At 43.9% G+C, this 24285-nt stretch overlaps 1 protein-coding gene across 1 annotated transcript in view; it reads left to right on the plus strand.

The window, feature by feature from the left end:
* SLIT3 (slit guidance ligand 3) overlaps positions 1-24285 on the plus strand; it is a 602543-nt gene that overhangs the window by 32479 nt on the left and 545779 nt on the right. The window contains exons 2-3 of the mRNA XM_014786114.2: positions 11927-11998; positions 18224-18295. Of these exons, the coding sequence (XP_014641600.2) occupies positions 11927-11998; positions 18224-18295 (144 nt within the window). The remainder of the gene's footprint in view (positions 1-11926; positions 11999-18223; positions 18296-24285) is intronic.

Consider the following 24285-nt stretch of genomic DNA (forward strand, 5'->3'; position numbering starts at 1 on the left):
TTAAAGATGGGGAGGTAGCTTTTCCAAAGTCATGCTGTGAATTAGAAACAGAGCATGGAGAAAGATCACGGAGGCTTACATTTTAGGCCTTTCTTTCTGACCCTGCCAAACTGCCGTGTGTGTCAGTCAGCACAGACAAGACCATGCTCCCAGAACAAATAAACCCGGATGTATCAGTGGCAAAACATAATTGTCTTGCTTCCTCATATCCTATCCAGTGCAGTGGGTCTGGGTAGTGGTGGGTGGCCTGTGTTCCACATAGTCACTCAGGAACCCAAGCTCCTTCCGCCTTGGAACACCACTATTTTGGCACGTAGCCTACCCATGTCGAGGACGACAAGAAAAGGAAACAGAGTGCAGTGTTGTGCAGGATGTTTCACGGCCTCGTCTGGAAATGGCATATATCACTTCCATCCACATTCCTTTATTCAGATATTGGTCACGTGGTCCCACCTAGACGCAAGAGGTGCCGGCAATCTTAATCTCACTGTTTACTTAGGAGGGACATGATAGTTTGCTGAACATACAGCACTGTCCCTGCCATACCGTGTGCCTGACATTTTTTGCCATATTTCCAAAGGCTGACCCCAGACTTTTCTGAGATTTCTGTTTCTCGATTCCCAGGGATTTGTGCAGCCATTTTTTCGTGCTCTCATATGCAGCGTGGAGAAGGGTTTGAGAACGGGCCTCCTGAGAAGAGTTTGGAAACGTTTGAGATTTCTGGGATGATAAAGTGGAACATAAAGAGTGAACCTGTTGCATTGATAGTCATCACCTGGAGGTCATTGCTCAGAAAGGAATATGTTACCTTAAGTCATCACAGGAAGAATTTGGGAAGGATTCATTTTTTATTTTTTATTTTCTGAGAGTGAGGACCAGGATGTCCTGGGTGTGTACCGAAGGGAGAGATCTCTCTGTAGATGCTTTATTGAAGGATGTGCCTGGGTGGACTAGGAAGATCTAGGTGAAGAGCTGTGGGTTAGACCAGGTCCCCCTTCAAGGTTACTTGAGCACTGAGGTCCGACCAACCCCTTCTACATCTTACTTGTGCTCACATTTTGTGTGACTAATAATGAGCAAATTGATGGTAATGGTTACTTATTGAGTATTTACTGTGTGACCAGCCCTGTGCTAGAATCACTTTATCATCTCATTTAATCTTTACAACATCCTAGATGATAGGTACTGTTATTATACCCATTTTACAGATGAGGAAACAAAAGCTTAGGGATGGGTTAAGTAACTTACTCAAAATCACACCACTGTCTCGTAAGATTTGAGCCCAGGCTATCTGATTCCAGGGCTTGCTTTCTTAAGCATTATGCTCTGGAGCAGGGATCTCAAAATCAAATGCCTGTAAGGACCAAGCAGATGACATAAGTGAGGGACACAGTTCAGGTGGACTGATGAATTGCAGAGAATGTGCCTTGTCCAAAATGGGTAGTTACCTTTTAGCTCCAGTGCACAGTGGCTATGAAAGCCCAAGGTTATCAGATCATCTGACTTTTTGGAGACAGCCCAGAATTCCAGATTCGTATGTGAAATCTTCCCAAATTGGCAATTAATTTACAAATGTTAAAATCATACTGAGGACCAGACTAAACATGTCTGCAGGCCAGAATTGGGCTACCAGTTTGCAAGTTCTCTTGTGCCTCCAGCAAAGAGCTAGCTATGCCCCATGTATGCCCTTTCCTGCTGGAGCCTGAAGCTGAAAGGAGCAAGACAGGGGCCAGCAGGGAGCCCTCCTGCTGCGAGGAGAGGAAGAGTGGAGACCCTCGCTCACCCCTGCTCCTTGCAGGGCCCTCACCGCTGCCACATCCTGCCATCCAGGTTCCAGCCATCCAGGTTGCCACTCTGTCTGGCCTGTTCTCCTCCCTGCAGGTAGCTGTCTGCGCTGTGCTGGCTGCAAACTTTTGCAGGTGTAAAATTATATATGCGAGCGTGTTGCCAAGCCAGAAATTTAGCCCAGGGAGGCTTAGTTCCCAAACAACTGAGGTAGCGTGAAGCCAGTTTTTTAAATCAAATTCAGTCATTGCTCTCTCGAATGCGTGTATGTGTTTTTAAACTTATATGTGGTTATGTAACTGATGAGAATGAAGTGAAAAAATCAGAGAATAATTGAATAATGCCTCCTGTTGTGCAAGTAGGGAGAGGTGAAGCATGGGGTGGGAGCTCCATGAGGGTGATCCGCCGGGAAACACTGCTGCCTGTGACCTGGTGCGATGGTAATCTGACGATTCTTGAACACATGCTGTTTTCTCTCTTCCATCAGGGAAGATGGATGGATGACATTAGGTCCTTTGGGCTGGGAAGAGGAAGCAAAGAAAGGAAGACACCCATTATGACAGGGCAATCTGAGAGCTCCTGAGAACTGCCCTTGGGCTCGTCAAAGGATATCTTCTTTTGGTCAGATTTCCAGAGTCTTGAATGGCTTTGCTCTACTGATCACTTTAGCTATGGAGAGAGAGTCCTATTTCAACTGGGCCACTTTTTTCAATATTTTTTTAGGGGAGAGGGGGAGTGCATGAGTAATAAATATTTGCTGTGGAGAACCTTGGCGAGCTTAATAATCAAAATGTAAAATGTTTAAAAAAAAAAAGTTAAATTTTAACATTTTAACAAATGTTTAAAAAAAAAACTCTTTGCCCTAGCATCCACAGAAAACTAGCATACATGTCTCTGAGTGTCTCCAGGGGGCCTCACTTCATCCGAGGTGTCTGGGAGGAAGTGGAGGGAGTATAATCTGTGGTCTTGGCTCCCACGGAGCTCCACACTCCTTTGGGAGACGAGGCAAACACACAGGAAACAGGCAGCAACACACGAGGTGGAAGGAAATGTGATGAAAGACCAAAATGAGTTGTGCAGAGGCTAAATGATGTAGAAGTTCAGAAGTTCAGAGAAGGGAGAGATCAGCGTAGGATGGAGAGGCTGGGAAGGCTGCAGAGAGGAGGGGTGGGAGGCTGCACAGAGCCTGAAAAGAGGGTGTTTCAGTTTCCTGGGGCTGCTGTAATGAAGTGCTGCACACTGGGTGGCTTAAAGCAACAGAAATGCATTCTGTAATAGCTCTGTGGGAGGAGTCAGTAGAGCCATGCTGAAATCTGTAGTGGGGAGTCCTTCCTTGTCTCTTCCTAGCTTCTGGTGGTGGCCGGCAATCCTTGCGGTCCTTGACTTGCAGCTGCATCACTCCAATCTCTGCCTCGGTCATCACATGGCATTCTCCCTGTGTGTCTCCGTCTCTTCATCTTATGGGGACTCTGGTCATATTGGATTAGGGTCCACCCTAATGGTCTCACTGTAACTTGGTTACATCTGCAAAGACCCTATTTCCAAATAAGGTCACATTCACAGGTACCAGAGTTAGGACTTCAACATATCTTTTGGAGGGACACCCTTCAACCCATAACATAGTGGTGGGATTTGGATGGAGAAAGGATGTTGAGCGCTGTTGAGGCCAGCAAATAGCAGGAACATATGTGTCGATGGAGTGCCTAGCATAGTTTCTGGATCTGGTAGGTGCTCAGGAAATGTCTGTGGATGGAAAGAAGTAAGAATTAAAAGAGGCAGGCGAGAACAATGATGAGACCCACCTGGATGCTGTTGTGCAGGAAAAGAAATTGGCATTTGGGAGAAATTAATCTGGTTGTGGGGGGCAGGATTGATGTCAAGGAAAGAGGCTGAGGGGAGTTAAATCAGTCATTTCCTGGCTTGATCCTTTCTGTGGTTCTGATTGCTGAAGGCGTGAAGTCTACCCCATGGATGCTCCACCATCTCGGGGCCACCTGCCTCTATAATCCCATTTGCACCATTCCGCTCTAGTCACTTGATCTCCTCTCTGTTGCTTAGAGTCTCCAAATGCTCCCTCTACTCAGGGCCTTGGCATTTCTGCTCTGCCACTTGGAAACTTCTCCCTTCAGCCTCTCCCCTCATCTGGCTTCTTCTTTTCCTTCCGGTCTCTGACCAAATGTCTCACCCTGAGAGGCCCCTCCTGACCACCATAGCTAGCACCCCCACTTCCTCCTACTCCCACCTTCATTCTCCCCACTTCACCCTGAAATGACTTCTGAGTTATTTCCTTGTTGTAATCTGTAGTTCTGTTGTTGCTGCATAAAAATCTTACCATAAACTTGGCAGCTTAAGAGAACTCCCATTTATTACCTCACAGTTAGCTGAGGGACTCTGCTTCAAGGTCTCACAAAACTGCAACCACGGTATTCATTGGGGCTGTGGTCTCATCTGAAGGCTCAATCAGAGACGCATTCACTTCTAAGCTCTCGAGGTTGCTGGCAGAATTCAGTTCCTTTGCAGCCTGTTAGACAGGGTTTCAGGCTCTTGCTGGTCATCCTTAGCTCCTTGTTGGTTGTTTGTGGAGGCTGCCCTCAGTTCCTTGCCTGATTAGCCTCCCTAACATGGTAGCTTGCTTCATCACAGGTAGCAAGGGAAAGAGTCCCTTAGCAAGGTGGGCATTATAGTTGTATGTAATGTAATCACAGAAGTGACATCCTGCCACCTTTGCCAGATTATATTGGTGAGAAGCAAGTCAATAGGCCCTGCCCACACTCAAGGAGAAGGGATTACATAAGGGAGCTAACACCAGAGGGTGGGGATCATGTGGCCACCCTAGAATCTGTCTGCCACACTCCCCAAGAGAATAAAAGCTCTCTGAAAGGAGCTTTTTCGTTGTTGTTCAATACTCTATCCCTAGCCACAAGCACAGTGTCAGGTCCAGAGCAGGTGTTTAATAAAGGAGCATTGTAGGAAGAAAGGAAGTGTGGAAGGGAGGGAGAGAGGGAAGGAGGAAGGAAGGAAAGAAGGATTGTCCTGCTTTCCCCTGCAACATGCTTTAGCAGCCAAACAAATCTGCTTGCAGTTATCATAAGGCAATGCCTCTGGGCTTTTATACCTGGTGTTTCTTTTACTTGGAATCCTTTTCCTCCCTCTCACATATTCCCATGCCAACCAACCCTGCTTTGGCCAACTCATTCTTGAGGTCTCAATTAAGATGTTACCTTTTCCTAGAAGCCTTTCCTGACCCTTAAAACCTGATTACTCCATACTACTTTCTCCATACTCTCCCACAAGCTTTTGTTTATACCTCTGGCACAGTGTAGAGCAGATGTCTATAAACTGTAACCCCCAGGCCACATCCGGCCTTCAGCCTGTTTTGTAAATAACGTTTTATTAGAGCACACCCATGCCCATTCATTTGTGTATTGTCTGTGGCTGCTTTCATGTTACAGAAGCCGAGTTGAATAGTTGTGAAAGAAAATATGGCTGGCAAAATCTAGATTATTTACTATCTGGCCCTTTAAAGAAAAAGTTTGCCAACCTCTAATGTAGAGTGTTTATCACAGTCTATGGTAATTGACTATTTATTTTTTCCCCACTAAACTCGGAGTTGCTCAAGGGCTGGGACCATGTCAGTCTCGTTTACAGCTGTATCCTAGCATAAATGCACCTGAAAGTTAGTGGTCAAAACATATTTGTTGAATGAATGATGTATCAGTCAGAAACAGAAAACAGGTGGAAAAACTCAAATTAGGGTTATTCAAGGAAGGTTGATTTACAAAGGGACTGTTTCAGAGGTGTCGGTGCGATTCAGGGAGCTAGGACTAGACACAATGGTTACACCACCTCCAAACCAGAAGAGATGAGAGGAGGCAAAGGGTTCTGGAACCAGGAAATGGTCAGTCATGAAGAGGAGCCGTGACCTTTGGTGGGAACACTAGCTAACCTGGGTGACCTCTCAGGGAGGGAACCAGGAGAATAGCCTCTCCTCATTCTGGTCCCTCCCTCCCACCTCCTGCTCAACTCAAAGAGAAGCAAAAGGGCATGGAACCAGCCCTGTAATATGGTCCGTTCAGTTCAGCCTCCAGGGTGCAAAAAGGTGGAGAGCGAGTAACTGAAACTGAGGCCAAGGCCCCCTCTCCAGCTTCTTCTGTTTGGTTGGAACTCTTCTTTGCTGGTGGTAAACAAGGGGTCAGGCTGGGCTACCTGACATCTTAATTGAGGCCCCTCTAACCCATTTCCTGAGCGGGGTTCCGCAAACTGGGCTATGGGATCTTGAATGTGAGCACATCACACCATCTGAAGGCTTGTTCAGGAGCTTGCTGCACTTGTCCTCAGACCTTCACTTCTCTGTGACTCCCACCATGGTGCCTGCTGTCACCATACCTCCCCAACGTGCTTCCTTCTGATCTACTCCAGGAGGTCTTCTCTCTGAGTTCCTGCTCTCCCAGCTCTCTCAAGTCTCTGATTGCCCACTCTCCGTGGAATCTAGACCACATCTCTTAACATTGACTTTTGCATATTCTTACATTGTTCTCTAAGTAGCTCATAAGTCTTAGTCTGTCTCTTCAACTAGAGTCCAAGCTCCCCTAGGGCAAGGGACAGGCTATACTTTTTAATCCCATCTGGTTCTGGGCCCCCAAAATATGAGACTTATAGATCTCAAAATTATCGGGACTTTATAGGTCATGTAGTTCAGCCTTCTACCCATCACAAGTACCTCCTTAGGCATCATGCCCAACATGAGCTAACTACTAATCTCTGCCATATACCCCTGTAATAGGGAACTTCTACGTGTAAGGCAGCCCTTACACACTCACCTTATGTTGAGACCTTATCTTCTTTCCTGAAACCCAGAAGGCGGCACTCTGTATACTCTTGTTGTATAGGGGGCAGGCGATCTTAAAGTCTGATCTGATTGTGTATTCTCTGACTTTCTCTGTTTCACCATCACAGAGAAACATCTTTTTTGAAGCCAATCCTAATCTCCACCTCTGCACCCTCTCCCTGCCGGTTGTTGGCTGTGGGTGAAAAGTTAACCACTTCGAATGCTGTTTAGGAAGTACTTCCCCACACAATTTATCTCTTGAGCCTCATGATAATCCTGTAGAAGTGCTATTCTTGGTCGTATATTACAAAAGCTGGTATTCTTGGTCATATTTTACTGTCGACTGGGGCTCAGCAAAGTTAAGTGACTTTCTCAAAGTCACACAGCTAAGAAATGAGGAGGTGGGGACTCAAATCCACATCTTCTGGGTTAACAGTTGAAGCCCTTTTCTCCACACTATGCTACTTTACTGGGAGTTGTTTTTACTGCTCCCCCTTCCCAGATGTGCCACGGCACAAAGAAAATTTTGCAGGAATACCACAGAATGAATCAAAAAGCGAGTATGAATATATACATGTGCCAAGATAGAGACAGTGGCCTGCCCTGGAACATTTTTATTTCATTTTTTCCAATGTGTTCTGAATTCCTCTTCCTCCCCACCCTACCCAAGGTGTCAAACAGATGTAAAAATACCACAAAGCTGCAAGTCACAGCATTGGTTTATGATTCACTGATTGGGCTCGGGAAAAACAATGCAGGAGATTACCATGGTGGTGCCTGTTTATGGAGGCAATATGGTAGATGATGAGCAACATGGCAGAAACCAGACATAGGCGAAAACAGCAAGAAAGCACTTCCCCCTGGAGTTTCCAAAGGGGCTCAGCATTCCCACTGGCCTAGACCTCACTAGGAGACATAATAGGAAATGTGCCATCTTGCTGGAGTGGAGAGCAGTGAAGCCACTAGGAGTCCCCCTTGCTTTCTTCAAGACCTAGGGATGGAAAATTCTGTTCTGTTCTGTTCTATTCTATTTATTTATTCATTAATTTTTCATTTAGCCAGCAGTTAACGTGATGCAGTAGAAAATACTTAGACTTTAGTTGTAGATGGGCAGCATGATGTGATAAAAAACATAGCCTCTGCATTCAGAGGACCCGAGTTTACATCTCAGCCTTTGCCATTTACTGGTTGTGTGACCTCATGGCAAGTTGCTTTGTTGGTAAAATCTTCTAAGCTGGCGTGGGGGTGGGGGAGATTAGGCTTCAGTTTCCTCATGTGAGAAATGGGATAATAATAGTACCTACCACATGTGATTACCATCTGGATAAGAGAGAATGAACATCAAGTTTTTAGCACAGTGCCTGGTACATAGTTTGGCCCGAACAAATATCAGCTCTTATTAAGGTGATCTCCAGTATTTTTATCTGTTGAAGGAAGATGATAGTACCTACCTTTCAGAACTGTTGCAAAGAGAAGGAAAAAAAAAGATGGTAAGTTCCTGACTCAACGATATTGCATTTGTCAATGTAGACTGCCATAACAAATAGTCCCAAAATTTCAGTGGCTTAAGAGTTATTTCTTGAACATGTCTGAGTCTAACGTGGGTAAATGGGGAGACAGAGGAGGGAAGGTCTCTGTTCCATGCAGTCATTCAGGGACTCAGGCTCTTTGTATCTGCCATTTTTGGAGTCTTCCACTGGATCTACTGAATCTAGCCCAAGATGTGGGAAGAGAAAGAGTGTGGAGGAGTGAAGTTTTATGGATCATACCTGAAGGCAGCATATATTGCTTCTGCCCCTGCAATAAGAACCCAGTTACATGGCTGCACCTACCTGAAGGGCAGCTGAGAAGTGTGGTCTACCTGTGTGCACCAGACAGAGGGAAATGGTTTGGTGGACAACTTGCCGGTCTCTGCCACGATGTTCAATGAACAGTACCCACTACTGTGATTACTAATATAACACCAAATGATTCCGTGGTATCCTAAGCCCCACTGGGAGGGATGGGCAACCCTGGTTATGCAGTCTTTACCCCTCAGAGCCTAAGAGAAGGGCCAGTTTTCGTCTCATCCCTAGAATGACATGGATGCCTTTGGCCCCTGTGAGCCATCCCTGACTGTAATGACAGGACTGAGGGTCTCAAGGGTGGCAGGCAAGCTTCAGAAAGGACATGCCATGAGAGTCACATGAATGGAGTTCCACTGTTAATGGTAAATTAAATATTTGGAAGGTGACTTTCTCTTCCTTTCCCTTCCATCTCTCTATTGTTGAAAACAAATCGCTCTGAAACTTAATGGTTTCAGACACGGCACTCATTTTGGTATTCTCTCTCGTGGTTTCTGTGGGCAGGAATTCAAGAGTGGTTCAGCTAGGTGATCTGGCTCAGAGTTTCTCACAAGTCATAGCCAGATGGTAGCTGGAGCTGGAATCTCAAAGGTGCACTGTGTGCCTGACTTCTAGGCTGGAAAGACACACAGCCAGGGCAGGAACAGCTGGGGCTCCTCAGGCACCTCTGTCTGTCTGTCTGTCTCTCTCATCCCCTCACATCGTCTTATCAGTGGAGGCTTTAGGTCTTCTGGTCTTCTCTCATGGCAGCAGGGGTCAGGGCTCCAATTCAAGTGCTCTGAGAGAAAGCCAGGTAGTCACATATTGCCTCTTCTAATCTAGCCTCAGAAGTTCTGCAGCATCATTTCTGCCACACTCCTGTTTGTCCAAGCAGTCACAAAGGCCTTCTCAGGTTCAGGAGCAGGTTCAGGAGCAGGTTCAGGGGCAAGGGGCATAGGCTCTACCTCTTCATGGCAGGGGTGTCAAAGAAACCATTTGCAGACATGTTTTAAAACCACCCCACTTTCCCACCCCCCTACCTAGACACTGTAATTGCTTCCCCATCCAGGGTCACCCATGAGGGATCACGCCTGCAGATGGTTCAGAACTCGTACTAGGCTGAGATGTACTCATTCCCTCAGAGGCTACAGCTGGAGGCTGAGGAATATGGCTAAAGCTCCAGAGGAGCCTGGACTGGGAGGATGGGGGGAGGGGGGTGGGCACATGAGGTAGTGCAGCGTCTTCTCAGGGTTGATTTCGTTCATTCCCATTTTCAGCCAAGCATGTTTGTAATCCAGGCTTTGTGCTTCTCCCCATTCCAAGGTCTGCAAGTAGGAGAGGGTTACAGGAGAGGGTTACATAAAGCATGGAGGCTCAGAGAAATTAACTAAATTACTCAAACTCACGTAGCTGGGAGTGGGGGAGGGGGTGGGACAGAGATTTGAACCCTGAGCTGTCTCGTCTCAAAGCCCACGTGCCCCTTGACCCTCTCCCTGGCAGTCTGGCAACAAGTGTGTTGGGTAGGGTAGGGGGAGATACCGTGGAAATAGGTGTCACAGAAATTCTGTGAGGGAAAGGCAGCACGAGGGGATTGCTCGTGGTACTGTCACTCTATTTATCAGCCACAAATGCACCCCTTTTTACCTTTAGGAAGATAGCACACCAGCAGAGTCTCTTGGGATCCAGGATGCATCTCTAGGCACAGAATTTGGGGTGGGGCGGTCAGCTGCTCTTCGTGTGTTGAAATTTCAGAGTGGAATGGAGGGGGTGATGCAGTTCAACTGATTATAGTAACAGTAGCTGCCATGATTGAGTATTTGACGCGTGCCCATAAGCACTGTGTATGCATCATCTCATTTAACCCCCATAAAAATTCTTGAGGTTGAGATTGTCACCTTCATTTTGTAGATGGAGAAACTGAGCCTTGGAGATGAAGTGAACTGCCCTTAGGTCATTCAGTAAGTGCCAGGGCAGGAATTCAAACTCAGGGCTGCTTGCTTCTGAAGTTTAGCCTCCCAAACACTGACTCTATAGCTGGGGCAACCCCACAGTCCCCACCTCTACCCGTGCTCCCAAGTTTTTAGCATTTCAGCAGCACACTTTGTGCCCCTTGACATAATAAATATGAATTCAAAGTATTGGTGCTGCAGCCACTAGCACAAGCTGCTGAGATGCCGTGCTACGTCCCGGTAATTAAACCCTTAGTTGCATTGTCATATTGTCAGTTGTTAAGGTCCCCAAACATCCATCCCAACTGAGACGGGAGGTGAGAAGAAAGCTTGGGGTGATTATGAGCACGCACAGATTTCCGTGTGTGCTGATGTCTAATCCTTGCATCAGCATCCCCTTTCTGTTTCCCTGTATAATTCTTGCTCTTCCTTTATCAGCACTCAGCTTAGTCTGAGAAGTCTAAATACTGCCTGCATCATTTTAATGAACACAATATTTATACAATTGTTCACTGGTTCATTCTTAACTCTGGTTTTTCCCTAATCCTGGTTTTCTACCCCCATGGTGCCCCCTTCTCCCTGACACCAGTGCCACCATATCTCTTTCAGTTCTTCCATGGCAAATTCTTCTCTTTGGGGCCGTTTTCAGGAGCTGAAGCCTACAAGTTGAGGCAAGAGTAATCCATGTGGCTGTCTTTACCTAATGTATGAGATTAGCAAAGCTATCTCTGTGCTGTGCCAGGCACGTATTCTACCATGTTGGGCTATGGAGTTAAATGAGATAGGGTCTTTGCCCTCAGGGAATTTGTAAACTATCTGGAAAATAGACGAGTACCTAGTTAGGTACCAAAGTCAGTCAAGATTCTTTGGGTTTCAAGTGATAGAAAATTCAACTCAAACTAATTTAAGCCAAAATATTAGGGAGATGGTATAGACTGGCCCATGTAATCTCCAAATACAGAGATATTTGGCTTCAGGCATGAGTGGATCCAGATACTCATAGGATAGCACCAGGAATCAGTCTTTTTTCATCTCCTGACTCTGGAAAGCTCTCTCTTCGTGGTGGCAAGATGGCGTCTGGCAATGCTGAACAACTTGGCAACCACAGTGGAGAGAAAGCTATTGGGAATTTGAGTCATGTATGCATTCCTGAAACAATTACTGAGGTCAGAGGGAGAGAAGATGCTTCTAAGCCTGGCCTGGATCAGGTACCCATCCCTGGAGCTGGGAAGAGGGGTCAACCCCACTTACATCACATGATCTGAGAGTTGGGGGAGGGAATCTTCCAAAGAAAAATTTGTTACCTGATGAAGGGGCATCAGAATCCAGGCAGCTAAATGTAATGAGGCTCTACTCCGTACATACTGGATAACTTATTCTATACAATAGTCTTAAGGTTAGTTGGGCATGCTCAGGGGATAGCATTAATCATATCATTAATCCTTGACAAGAAACATCCCTCCAGTCTAAGCCAGTTCTGGGTTGAATGGACCATAAGCGTAACCTGCAAAAATCTGACCCAGATTTGCTCTCCATTGCAGGGACCTGGACAGAAATAATATCACCAGGATCACCAAGATAGACTTCGCTGGACTCAAGAACCTCCGGGTCTTGTAAGTAGCACATGACTCTCCAACATTTTCATTTTCAGCTCTTCAGCCTTGTGAAAATGTTCCACTGCCCTGACATCACACCCTCAAACACTGGGCAACAGGAATTCACCATTCTGCAGCAGAAAGCCCTTCATTAGTGTACCCAGGTTTTCACAGGTATCTCGCTCTGTGTCTCGATGCTGCTGGCTGGGCTGGACTGATGGAAGAAGTCAGTTCCAATGACAGGGAAAACAGAAGCCTCTACACAAATAAATCAACATGCCCAGCTTCTAGGATGACAGCAATGTCAGCTTGACTAACCATGCTTCCCTTCCATAGAGATTATAATTTCTTCTCCAGCCTGTGCATTGAAAGAGCAATCAGGACACAAGTTATTTATCTTGTTGGTTGATGGAGAGAGGGGGAGGAGGAGGGGAGAGAGTCAGACAGGGTCAGAGCCCTTGCCGAACACCCACAGCTGTGCAGACAGGTAGCCAAATTTGAGATGGACATTAATGGAATGGGGGGGAGGGACGTGGAGGAATATCAGGTTTCATTGTTAAATATTGAACACGTATCCCTAAGTCTGTGAGTGATGATAAGCTGCCCAAGTGCTTGTCCGTTGACAAGTCTCAGACATTCAGAGGTACAAGAGAGGAGCAATTGGACCCTCTTTCCTTCTCTACTCAGAAGTTGATTTTGACCCTTAAGTGTATTGCAGACGTAGGGCACAATCTGAGCAATTTGGTCACTGCTTTGGTGTTTTTTTTGTCGTGGAATCTTGGCTGGCAAATCTTTACTAGAAGTAGCAGCTAAAGTCTTGATGTCTGAAGCCACCTCCTTCTTTTTACTAATAGCCCTTTATAATGCAATGAATTTGTTCTAGGGACAGGAAGTACCAGATTCTGGTCCTGACTCGGAATTAACTGCCCAGGTGACCTTGGGCAAGTCACTATGCCTCTTTGGGCCTCAGTTTTCTCATCTGTAAAATCGAGAATGAATAGTATATCAGTTTGATAGGGCTACTCTACCAAGTACCACAAACGGGGTGGCTTAAACAACAGAAACATATTGCCTCACAGTTCTGGAGGCCAGCAGTCCAAAATCAAGGTGTTGGCAGGGTTGGTTTCTTTTGAGGGCTGTGAGGGAAGGATCTGGTCCAGGCCTCTCTTTTAGCTTCTGGTAGCCTCAGGAATTCCTTGGCTTTTAGATGGTGGTCTTCTCGCTGGGTCGCTCCACATTGCCTTCCCTTTATGCATGTCTGCCTGTGTCGAAATTTCCCCTTTTTGTAAGGACACCGGTCATGTTGTATTAGGGCCCATCTCATTTTAACTCGATTACCTCAGTAAAGACCCTATCTCCAAATAAGGTTGCATTCTGATAGACTGGGGGTTAGGACATCAACATATGAATTTTGAGGGGATATAATTCAACCCGTAACAAATAATTAGAAGTCCTTCATTGCATCTCTCATTGTTGCACATATAATATTTTATGGTTTTAACATTTTCATGAACAGTCTGTTTATTCTCACTGCAACTTGTGGGGTGTTACTATATAACATTGTTTTTCTGATGGAGAAATAGGCAGTGGTAATGATGATGATGATAACCCAGGTATATACGATAACTTCCACAGACCAAGTTCTGTATTACTTAGTGGTAACATAGAGGTATGCATTATTATTAACCTCCACCTGCCCAGAGGAAACAGAGGCCTAAGTAGGTTAAGTGGTCCCAACTCCACATAGCAGGTAACTAAAGGAGGAGGAATCAGAACCCAGAATGTGTGCTTTCTAACCTCTGTGAAGCACTGCTGTTCATTTGCATTATAGAAAGCTTAGAAAACCAAGAAGGCGATAGTCTACCCATTTTGTAAGTGCAGCACTGGTGTGCAAATGGCTTACTCAAGTTTCCCTGAGCACCAGTGTGTGAGGACACTGGGATTTGAATGCTGGGCCTCCAGCTGGCAGATGCTCTCCCTCCACATGTTCTCCAGTCTTTGTCCTGTGCACTCTCCTCTCCATCCTCAGAGGGAAGACCCCATATTCTGCCAAGTCTTTCTTTTGCCCTAAGCAGTTGTGTGTCTGTCAGATGACTGGCATCCCTGACAAAGTGTGTGTGGATCAGAATTGAGACTGGGATAACAGTGGGGGAATTCATGGCTCAGTTTTAGGGTGATTGTTATTGAAGAGATATAGGCAGTAAACTCCTGATTCCAGGTCATTTGCCAGTTTAAATAACAGACATTTAGCTTCTCTATTTTTTTCACTTCTTCCCCCTGCATCTGTGAGAGATTTCCTTTTATACAAGTCATAAATTTCACCTAATGCTTCATATTCTAACAAAGTCAAAAATAACCCTTTGATTTTCTTACTATTGCATCAGAAAGACTAATAAAAATTCCAATTTCCATATCTGCTCTCTGCAAATAGAAAGTTTAAAATAATCACGAAAGATCGTATTAATATCCTCTGGATGGTCTACAACATTCCTTTGACTACAGTTTATCTTTTCAGTTAATTGGTACATTCTTCTTATTTTGATAAGCAATGCCAAAACCCTCCCCTTTCCCCCACTGTACAGGCTCTGTTAATATACTATGTTTCATTACCTTCCTTATCAACTCAAAGACAATCCCATTCAAGTGGCCCTTTATTACTGTGAAAGAGTGTGCTAGATGGGATAGCTGAAATGCTTTCTAACTAACACCAGTAAAATATCCAGACATTTAAACCATATTTTCCCTCAATCTATTCTTTTTAGCTGAGAAACCTAGACAACTATCTTTTTTGAAAAGCTTTCATCACACCTTGGCACATTCCTCATATCTGTTTCTTATTTACAATTTATAGTGAAGCCAGAAAAGACTCAATACTCTTGAATAATTTGAGCTTGCCACCCATTTCTGTGCAGAACTGTTAATATGGTGCAGGTGAATGGGCGAAAGCAGATAAAATGGAGATTGGGAACTTCGGCTTCATCCAAAGGCAATTTTGCCCAAATAAAGTGCATTCAAGGAAAGATACAAGAATTGCCTATAACAATTCTTTCTCCCACGAGGTGGGAGTAGGAAAAGGTCTCTTCTGGTGGTATCAATTATCTTCCCTTTCTTAGTAGTCTGTTGCAAGAACTCTGCTATGTCCACAATGTGGGAACCAGCTTTATCCCAAATGGGGTTAATAAAAGAGTTAAACTCCACCCTAGCCATCATCACATGGGGGCTATTTCCGATTCTGATCCAGTGTTAAAACTAAACAAAAAAAAACAATGCCAAAAGACCTGAAAATGAACACAGTCTGTGTCCCTCTAACTCACAACAGACTCAAGCCATGGACAGCCCTTCTGGGCATCCAGCCTTTCCTGGATCCCCTGGCCTCCTGCATCTGGTCAGTAAAATGAGTGATATCAACGGCTTTAGCACAAGCTCCTGAATTGCATCTCAGCCTAGAAGTCTGGATGGGAGGTTCACAGCTCATTCATCCATTGATTCATTTATTCATCAAATGTTGATTATTTATTGACCTTGTAAATGCCAGGTACTAGGCTAGACTCTGATAGAGCTAGGAAGTAGATGTAGAAGCGGCCCTAGATACCTTATCAGTCAGGATCCCAGCAGGAAAGAGATGATACTCTCACAGGACAAATGAGGAGAGCTCAATAAGGAGTTATTGGCAAAGGTGTGGGCAACATTAAGAGAAACCAAGAAGGGACGGTGCAGTTCCCTGGAGCTAGCAACAACAGGCCTCTGTGCCTCAAAGAGCAGTGCGAGGAAGTGGTTACCCCAGCCCCGCAAAGGTGGGGACTGCTTACAGGACCTGTGGTCTTAGGTAGAGGGATACAGTCAACCCGAAGTGACTTGGCGGGGAGGAAGTCCTCAACCTGACTGACTCCCGTTCTACCCTCTGCTCTCCTGCTGGTGACTCCCATTGGCTGAACCCAACAGGAAGCCAGAGTCAAAGAAGCTTCTGATGAAGCTAATAAAAGTTAGCCTTCTGGGGCCTGAGCAAAGTGGGAAAGGGGCAGATGTCTAATACGGATGTATTTGCATTTCTTCTACTCGCCTTTCTGAAAAAAGCTAGTGGTGTTAGGTTAATTAGTACAAAACTGAGAGATTCATCACAGGAGATTGGAGTTCGACTCCTTCGGAAACCCAGAGGGGATGTGACACTCAGCCACCTGAGGGTTGCTCCTTGTTATCATTGGGAAGTAGTGACAGCAAGCTCGGTGATGGATTGATTGATAGTAAAAACCCAGCTGAACCAACCACCACTCACTAATATTGAACCGGTTCCCTATTTAGCAAGATGTGCTCGTGTGAGTCTATTAGCATTCCAAGGCCCTCCCTCCCATATGGTGGGATGGAAAATGAAGAGAAAGGAAGGAAAAGAACATTTATTGAGCCTCTAATTGTACTTCAGATCCTGGGCTAGATAATTTACATACTTTATTGAATTTCTATTCTCACAAGGACATATGAGATGTTTTATTTTTTTTATTTTACAAATTAGGAAACTGAGTCTCAGAGAGGTTGACTAGATAGCCCAACATCACACCATCAGCTAGTAAGCAAGTAGGAAAAAGATTCTAAACCGAATCTGGCACACACCCCAGACTGGGAGTTAGAGTCACCCTAGCTAGCTGTGTGACTTTATGCAAATAATTTCTCCTTGGATAAAGCTCTTGTCTCTGTTCCATGGTGTCCATAGGTGTTAAGTGAGGATCCTATAAGAGGCCAGCCTACAGTGCCCAGAAGTAACATAAATGTGTGAATCAGAGTAGATGAAGACTGTGACAAACTGGGAGCCCATGTGCCCTGCCTGGTCCATACTCAGTTCTAGCCAATGGTTGATATTTGGAAATGGGAGAGCTGATTTTCCAAAAGGAGTTTCTTTTGTGGAGTGTGTGTATGTGTAATATGATTTTTAATTGTTTGCAACAAATTCACAAAAACGTAAAATATCGTTGAGCCCAAACGAAATACCCCATCACTCTGATAGTCTAAGTCAGAAACTTCGTGTCCTAGACTAGCCTTTTCCTTGATATAAAATCAGTATGTGCTGTGGCCCAAAGTCGTTTTTAGTTTTTCATGCATTCAGTAAACCTTTGTTAAGTGGCTGCTGTGCTAGGCAACTGTGTTAGGGCTGGGAGTCTGATGATGAACAAAAGTCCTTACTCTCTCGGTCCTTAGGCATAATGGGGAAGATGGACATGAAAATCAACACAAGGGCCCGAGTGTTTAGCCTAAGAAGTGTAGGGGGTTATGGAATGTCTCAGAGGTGGAGGGCTGGCTAGTGGAAGAAATCATTCTGAAACGAAGGCCAAGATTCCTCAAGGCTACTCTTCCTTCTTTCTGCTTTTCCTTCAGCTGCTTCAGGGCAGCCCTCCTCCTGCCTAATCCAGAGGAACCACAGCCCTTCCTAAACTCCACCTTCCAAAGAAACATCCTTCAACCACAACTGCATCCCAATCAGGCACCGGGGTCAGCCCCACATGGAAACTATGTGGCTCCTTGCCTTCCCTCCCCTGCTGTTCAGCTAATCCATTTTAAGCTGCCATTTTTTTTTTTTTTTTTTTAAGTTAGGGAAACAAATGTTTCATTGTACGCTCAATTCTTAGGATATGCCACATGCATGAATCAAACCGTTAATCACCTGCTTGCAGGACGGTGGAGGTCAGCAGAGCCCGTGGCTGGGGAGACCTAGTCTTTATAACCATCACTCTCATCTTGGGAACAGTCAGGCCCTGAGCAGGGGAGTTCCTGCCACCAGACTGGTTTCTTCGCCACAGGCAGTTGTCTAACAATAGCTTCACCCTTTCTACTAGGTGACCCAGAGACAGAGTGAACAGAGAAGGCCCCTTTAGCGAAGTATTTTTGACTTCTTAGAGGAGGGAGCTCCGATAGAAGAAATGCTGAATATATGGGTGGTTTTTGTAAGAAACAGCTTTTCCCTCTTCCTTTTCTGTGCAACATCCTGCAGTGCTTGGGGGGACATTTGCCGAGAACATTCTTAAAATAGAGGCATGGAAACCAATCTGTCAGGTAGAGTGTGCAGGCGGCGAAACCCTGGTTACCGTGACACCAAGCTGGGGTGTGAGTTCTCTTGTCCCCCTGGACTGATCCCGGCTCAGGGGGCCCTGAGGGTGGAGAGAAGGGCTGAATGACCGTGCCTGCACGGCCTGAAGCCTGGCATAAGGATCCCTGAGTCCTGCTTGTCCTTGACCATTGCTGCCTCTCTGGTTCTAGGCACCTGGAAGACAACCAGGTCAGCATCATCGAGAGAGGCGCCTTCCAGGATCTGAAGCAGCTGGAGCGATTGTAAGTACAGCACAACCTCCTTTCTTGAAAAGCCTTTTTATAGTTTTGTAAATTGGCTTCATTGCGACCTTGCTAAAAAGTCTCGAATGTTTATTAAAATGTTTGCCATTACATTTAAAGCACATTAGATGCATGTTAAAGAGACACTGAGATCCACAAACATTTTTTCCTTAAAAGATGCTAGAATTGGCCTCGGAGGTTTGTTTTTTTTCTCCCCAGTCTTGGGCTCTCTCTTGTATCTGTACATGGGGCCGGTTCTCGCCCAAGCCTCAGCCTTCCCTTTTGCAGAGGAAGGAAGCCTGTAGTTAGTTATCCCTGTCACGGAAACCAGCGTCAGATAATCCCTACTCCTCTGCTTGGGTAGCAGGCTCCCTCCTCAGGCCCTCTCCTTCCTGCGCCCCCTCTGCCCCATTCTCGTGGGAGGGGAAGGACAGGCGAGTGGGCGAAGCCTTCAGCATGCCTGTATCTCCTCTGAGTGAGCATCAGCCTGTGTCAGGAAGCCCACACGTTTCCACGAGAGAATACACTGCCAGTGGTTTAAAAATAGGCCGCTGTTCTGACTCTATCAGAGGGAGAGAGGGAAAGGGGTGGGGGTGGGGGATGGATGGAGCCTCCATTTGATTTGTTGATTAATGCTTTGGCAGACAACTCTTGGGTCACTTTGATGAGGGGGGCTGGTTAAGTGGGCAGCTTCACCTTTCCTCGGTTAATCACACCTGGCAGCTCATAACATCTGGATATTTGCTTTCTGCCCTCTGAGTGGGGATTGTCCCCAAGAGCATACTGGTGGGCGTGGGCGGCTTCCCTCCGCATCCTGGTTGACCTGACATTTCAGCCTCCTTCTCCTGCAGTCTGGGGACAGGGCTGCAATAGCTCACTGCTCCACCAGCTCACCTAGAAGGATCGTTCCATGTTTACAAATCCTGTTGCCACATCTCATCTACAGAGATGGGCTTGGGTGAGGTGCAGGGCCTGCCACCAGCTTGTTAGCCTTGTGATCTGCCATCTTTTCCTGTGAGTCATTCCATCTGGGGTGACATGGGAATGGGAAGGGGGCTCACTGAGCAAAATCCTTTACTCCCTGCTCTGTTGTGTGAACTGCCTCATTTATTGCTCTCCTTCTGGGTCAAAGGTCAGCGTATGTTGTGCTGTTGTTGGTTTGAAAATATGACAATTATTTCTTATAAGGGAAAATAGTTATAAAAATAATGAATGTTGCCTGTGTTTGTACTTTTATTTTTAAGTTTCTTAAAACTTAAATTCTTCTCAATACTTAGACCAAAGAAGAAATAAAAGTATTTGTTGAACCTTGTTCCTTTGTATGAAATGTTCAACATTTTGATAGAAGGGTAAATATACAGTCCTTTGTGAAAAGGCCACTTCTTGCTTAGCCTTCTGATTAGAAGAGTAAAGAAATTCCCAATTCATTAATTTCGTGGTTGTTGGGTTGAGAACCTTGAACATGCTAGGAACTATGCCAGTGTTTTATGTACTATCTGTTATTTTATTCCCACAAAATTCCTGTGAGGCGTTATTTCCCTCATTTTGCAGATGAAGAAATGGAGGCCCAGGGAGATGAAGCCAAAGAACTGTTGGGGGGGAAGCCAAGATTCAAAGCCACATCTGTCTGACATCAAAGCCCACGTCCTTTTATACTTCTGTGCTGCAGACATTAGATGAAGTGTGAGCTTTAGCAATGGCCCTGCAAATAGCCTCTCACATACCCATTTAAATCCAGGGAATATCATGAAATATTCTGGCCAAAGGTGCTTTTCTTTGGCTTGGTGAACACGGCTGAAACACCATGCGTGTCTGGGGGACTGAGGGGATTACAGTTGCAGCGTAAACCTGGCTATTTCTCCACTTTGGCATATTAGGAGGTGATGCTAACTGCTGTACTAGATAAACCCTCAAATTTTATGGCTTAACATAGTGGAGGTTTACTTCTTATTTATATCAAACCCAATAAGGGCGTTCCTGGTTGCTGGGCCTCTCTCCTCCAGGGGGAGCCTCAGGGACCTGGCCTCCTTCCACTCCTCAGTTCTGCCATCTTTAAGTCTTGGCTTCCAAGGTACCAGTGTTTGTCTGCGTCAAGCCAGTAGAAGGGAAAACAGCATGAAGGATTGCACATGGGAGGTTTTCATGGGTGAGATGAGAAGTATATGTCACTTCCACTCCTACTACCTTGGACTAGAACCATTCACATCCCCACAGTAAACTGCAGGGGAGGCTTGGAAAGGTAGTCAAGCTATATGCCCAGGAAGTAGAGGAAACAGGATCAGTGAACAGCCAGCCAGTCTCTGACTTATATTGCAAGTGAGCTGAAGAAGTCCTTGATTAGGAGGAAAAGTGGAAGTATAGGTAGCTGTATACACAGCTGGATAGGCACCCTCATTTAAGACCTTTCAGTGTCAGCCAGAGGGAGTGTGTGTGTGTCCTTACCCTCACTGGTGTTAATCTGGTTTTGATTATCCAGTCTGTCCCCACACAGACTGAGAACTATAGAGTGAGAAAATACAATCTATTTGCTATTCACAATTGAAGAAGCCGATGGCTAATTGTGTCATCTCTAGCTCTCACTCCTGACTTACCTTACCCATGTCTCTATATTTGGTAGTAGATTAATCTTTATTGATTTACCGTACTCTGAAATACAGACTGGAAATTATATGCATGTTGATAATTCATTTCTAGAGTGTTTATTTCCATTCAGACTGGTCATTATTGGTTTGATCTCTTGAGGCTTAATGGAAAGAGAAGAGAGTTCTGTCCTTCAGGTCTCAACTCAGAATTCTCTATTCCTCCATGAAAGGACTCCTGCAGACTGGGTTAGGTTCCCCTCCTCTCACAACACAACATGACTGTCCCTATCACAGCACTTCTCACATCATATTTGAATTCCCTTTTTGCCTGATTGTTTCTCCCCAAAACTATGAGTATGTTGAGGTCAGCAGTCATATTCCATTTATCTGTCATTCTCAAAGGCCTGCACAAGGTGTGATAGTAAGTACTTATGGAATATTTGTCAAATACTTGAGTTTTTGTTCTATACTAGTGGTTCTGAGCTGGGACCATTTACCCCCCCCAGAAGACACTTGGCAATGTCCGGAGACGTTTTTGGTTGTTACAACTGTATGATGCTACTGGCATGTAATGGGTAGGGGTCAGGAATGCTGACAAACATCCTACAATGCACAGGACAGCTCCCACAACAAAGAATTATCCGGCCTAAGATGTTAATAGTGCTGAAGTTGAGAAACTTGGCTCTTTCCCTATTATGTGTCCGATAACATCTTAGACACTTGACTTATGCCACCTCATTAATCATTTAATATACAACAATATAATGAGGTTAGAATTATCATGTCCCTGATGTGACAAAATATAAAATTCAAAGCATTGAATACTTCATTGCCTATGAAGTATTGTTGCTAAATATGTTTACCCTAAATCTAATGTAGCTACATCTCATTTCTGGTTTCTGGGAAGTGAACAGGATAGAGGAACAAGTTAAATGAAACCAAGAGGAAACAAACAAATCCTGTAGGTGGGACACTTCAAAAAGTCAATGTCATGAAAGAGCTGGGAGTTGACTATTCTAGATTAAAAGAAGCTTAGGATAGAAGCAGTAACAGAAAAACTGGGAGAGTCAATGGAATTTAAGTGTTCTAAGATCTCTGAATTATCCAGGAAGTGATAATGGTGGTAATGTATATTGCTTTATTAAATCAAGGATGCATGTTGTCATCTGTATGATAGCCTCTAAAAACAATAGTTTAAAAAATTTAATAACCTAACAGAGGGAGAAAGGACATAGAATGATACAAAAAAATCTGATTAATTCAAACAATGGATAAAAGGAAATGAAAAGGAACAGAACAAATGAGACAAAGAAAAAACAAAAAATAAGATGATGCACTTAAACACAAATATAATTATTTGTATGTAAATGGTAATCCCCCAATTAAAAAACAGATTGTCAGAGTGGATAAAAAAACAAAAAACAATTATATGCTTCTTACAAAAGACAAACATTAAACATAAGATTAGAGAAAAGTATAGAAAATGATACCGTGAAAACACTAACCAAAAGAAGGTTGGTGTGGCTCTGTTAGTACTAGTATTTTATCTAGAATTAATAGTATTTTATCTAGTGTTATATAATACTAGATAAAATAGACTTCAAAACAAGTAATATTGTTGAGATAAGGAGGGCTATTTCATAATGATAAAGGAGTAAATACACCAGAAAGATACAGCAAATCTGTGTTTGTATATGTCTAAAAATATAGACTGAAAATACATGAAGCAAATATTAACAGAACTAAAAGGATAAATAGATAAGTTCATAATCATAGTTAAGATATGGTTCTTATAATTGATAGAACAAGCAGACACAATTATTAGTAACATTACAGAATATTTTAACGACAAAGTTTGCAAACCTGACCTAATTGATATGTAGAGAACACCACAACCAACAACTGTAGAATAAACCTTCTTTTCGAGTGCATATGGAACTTTTATCAAATACTGGTCTTGAAAACAGGTTTCAACAAAAAACAAAGTATTGAAATCGTATGGAGTATTTTCTCTAACCATAGCAGAAATATTCAAGGAATTAATAAGAAAACAATAAGTAGAAGATTTCAAAATATTTGGAAATTGAGTAATATTCTTCTAAATAACCTATGAGTCAAAGAACATATCACAGTGCAAATTGGAAAATATATTTTTCTGAATGTTAAGAAACACAGAGTATATAACAATGTGTGGATTGCAGCCAAAGCCATGCTCAGAGGAAAATGTATAGCCTTTAAGCTATATTATTCAATTTATGATATATATTTTGTATAGTATAGATTAAAATGAAGTAATGCTAAAATCTTGATTAAAGTATCCATTATAAGAAACTAGAGAGAGAACAACAAGGTAGAAGAAGGGAAATCAGTAAGAGCAGAAGTATATGAAATAGAAAAACTCTAAAAAGCCAAACTTTTGGCCAGCCCTTGTGGCCTAGTGGTTAAGTTCAGCATGCTCTGCTTTGGCAGCCCAGGTTTGGTTCCCAAGTGCAGACCTACACCACTCATCTGCCAGTGGTCATGCTGTGGCAGCAGCTCACATACAAAAGAGGAAGATGGGCAGCAGATGTTAGCTCAGGGTGAATCTTGCTCAGCAAAAAAAAAAAAAAAAAAAAAAGAGAAGCCAAACTTTAATTCTTGAAACAATAAAATCATAAAAACTGACAGGACTGATCAGAAAACAAAAAAGAAAGAAGACCAAATTACTAATAGGAAGGATAAAAAGGGAGACATAACTATGGATTTTACGAAGATTAAAATGATGATAAGAGCAGATTTTGAACAACTTTATTTCAATGATTTTAAAGATTAAATGAAATTGAAAACTGAAACAAGAAGGGATAGGAAGTCTGTATAGTCCTGTATCCATTAAACAAATTAAATCTTTAATTAAAACATTCCACCAAGAATAATCTAGGCTCAGATGGCTTCACTGGTAAATTCTACAAAAGTTTTAAGGCATAAATAATATCAATTTAACAAAAAATCATTCTATAAAAAGAATGAACGTTTGTCATTTGGACAGCATGACCTTTATAGCAAAACCCAACAAGGACATTTCAAGAAAAAATATAAACCAACATATCTCATGAACATTTATGTGAATTTCCTAACAAAATATTAGCAAAACAAATTCAGTGATACATGAAAAGGATACAGTACAACAAAGCTTGGCTTATTTGAGGAAGGCAAGGTTGGTTTAATATTTGAAAGTCCTCCCTCCCAAATACAAACATGCTGAACAATTAGGATGGCAAAACCAAAGACACACAGACAACATCTACAGTAAAACTAGTTGACACAGTATCCCAGTGAACCCCCGCTCCCCCAATATAAGCAGGTGGGGAAAAAAACTAATGGCTACAGGACTATTGTGTTATCTCATCTGTGTGGGCAAAAGCAGAGGGA

The sequence above is a fragment of the Ceratotherium simum genome, chromosome 4 (assembly GCF_057802395.1).
Source record: "Ceratotherium simum simum isolate JZ-2026a chromosome 4, ASM5780239v1, whole genome shotgun sequence".
Taxonomy (NCBI): domain Eukaryota; kingdom Metazoa; phylum Chordata; class Mammalia; order Perissodactyla; family Rhinocerotidae; genus Ceratotherium; species Ceratotherium simum.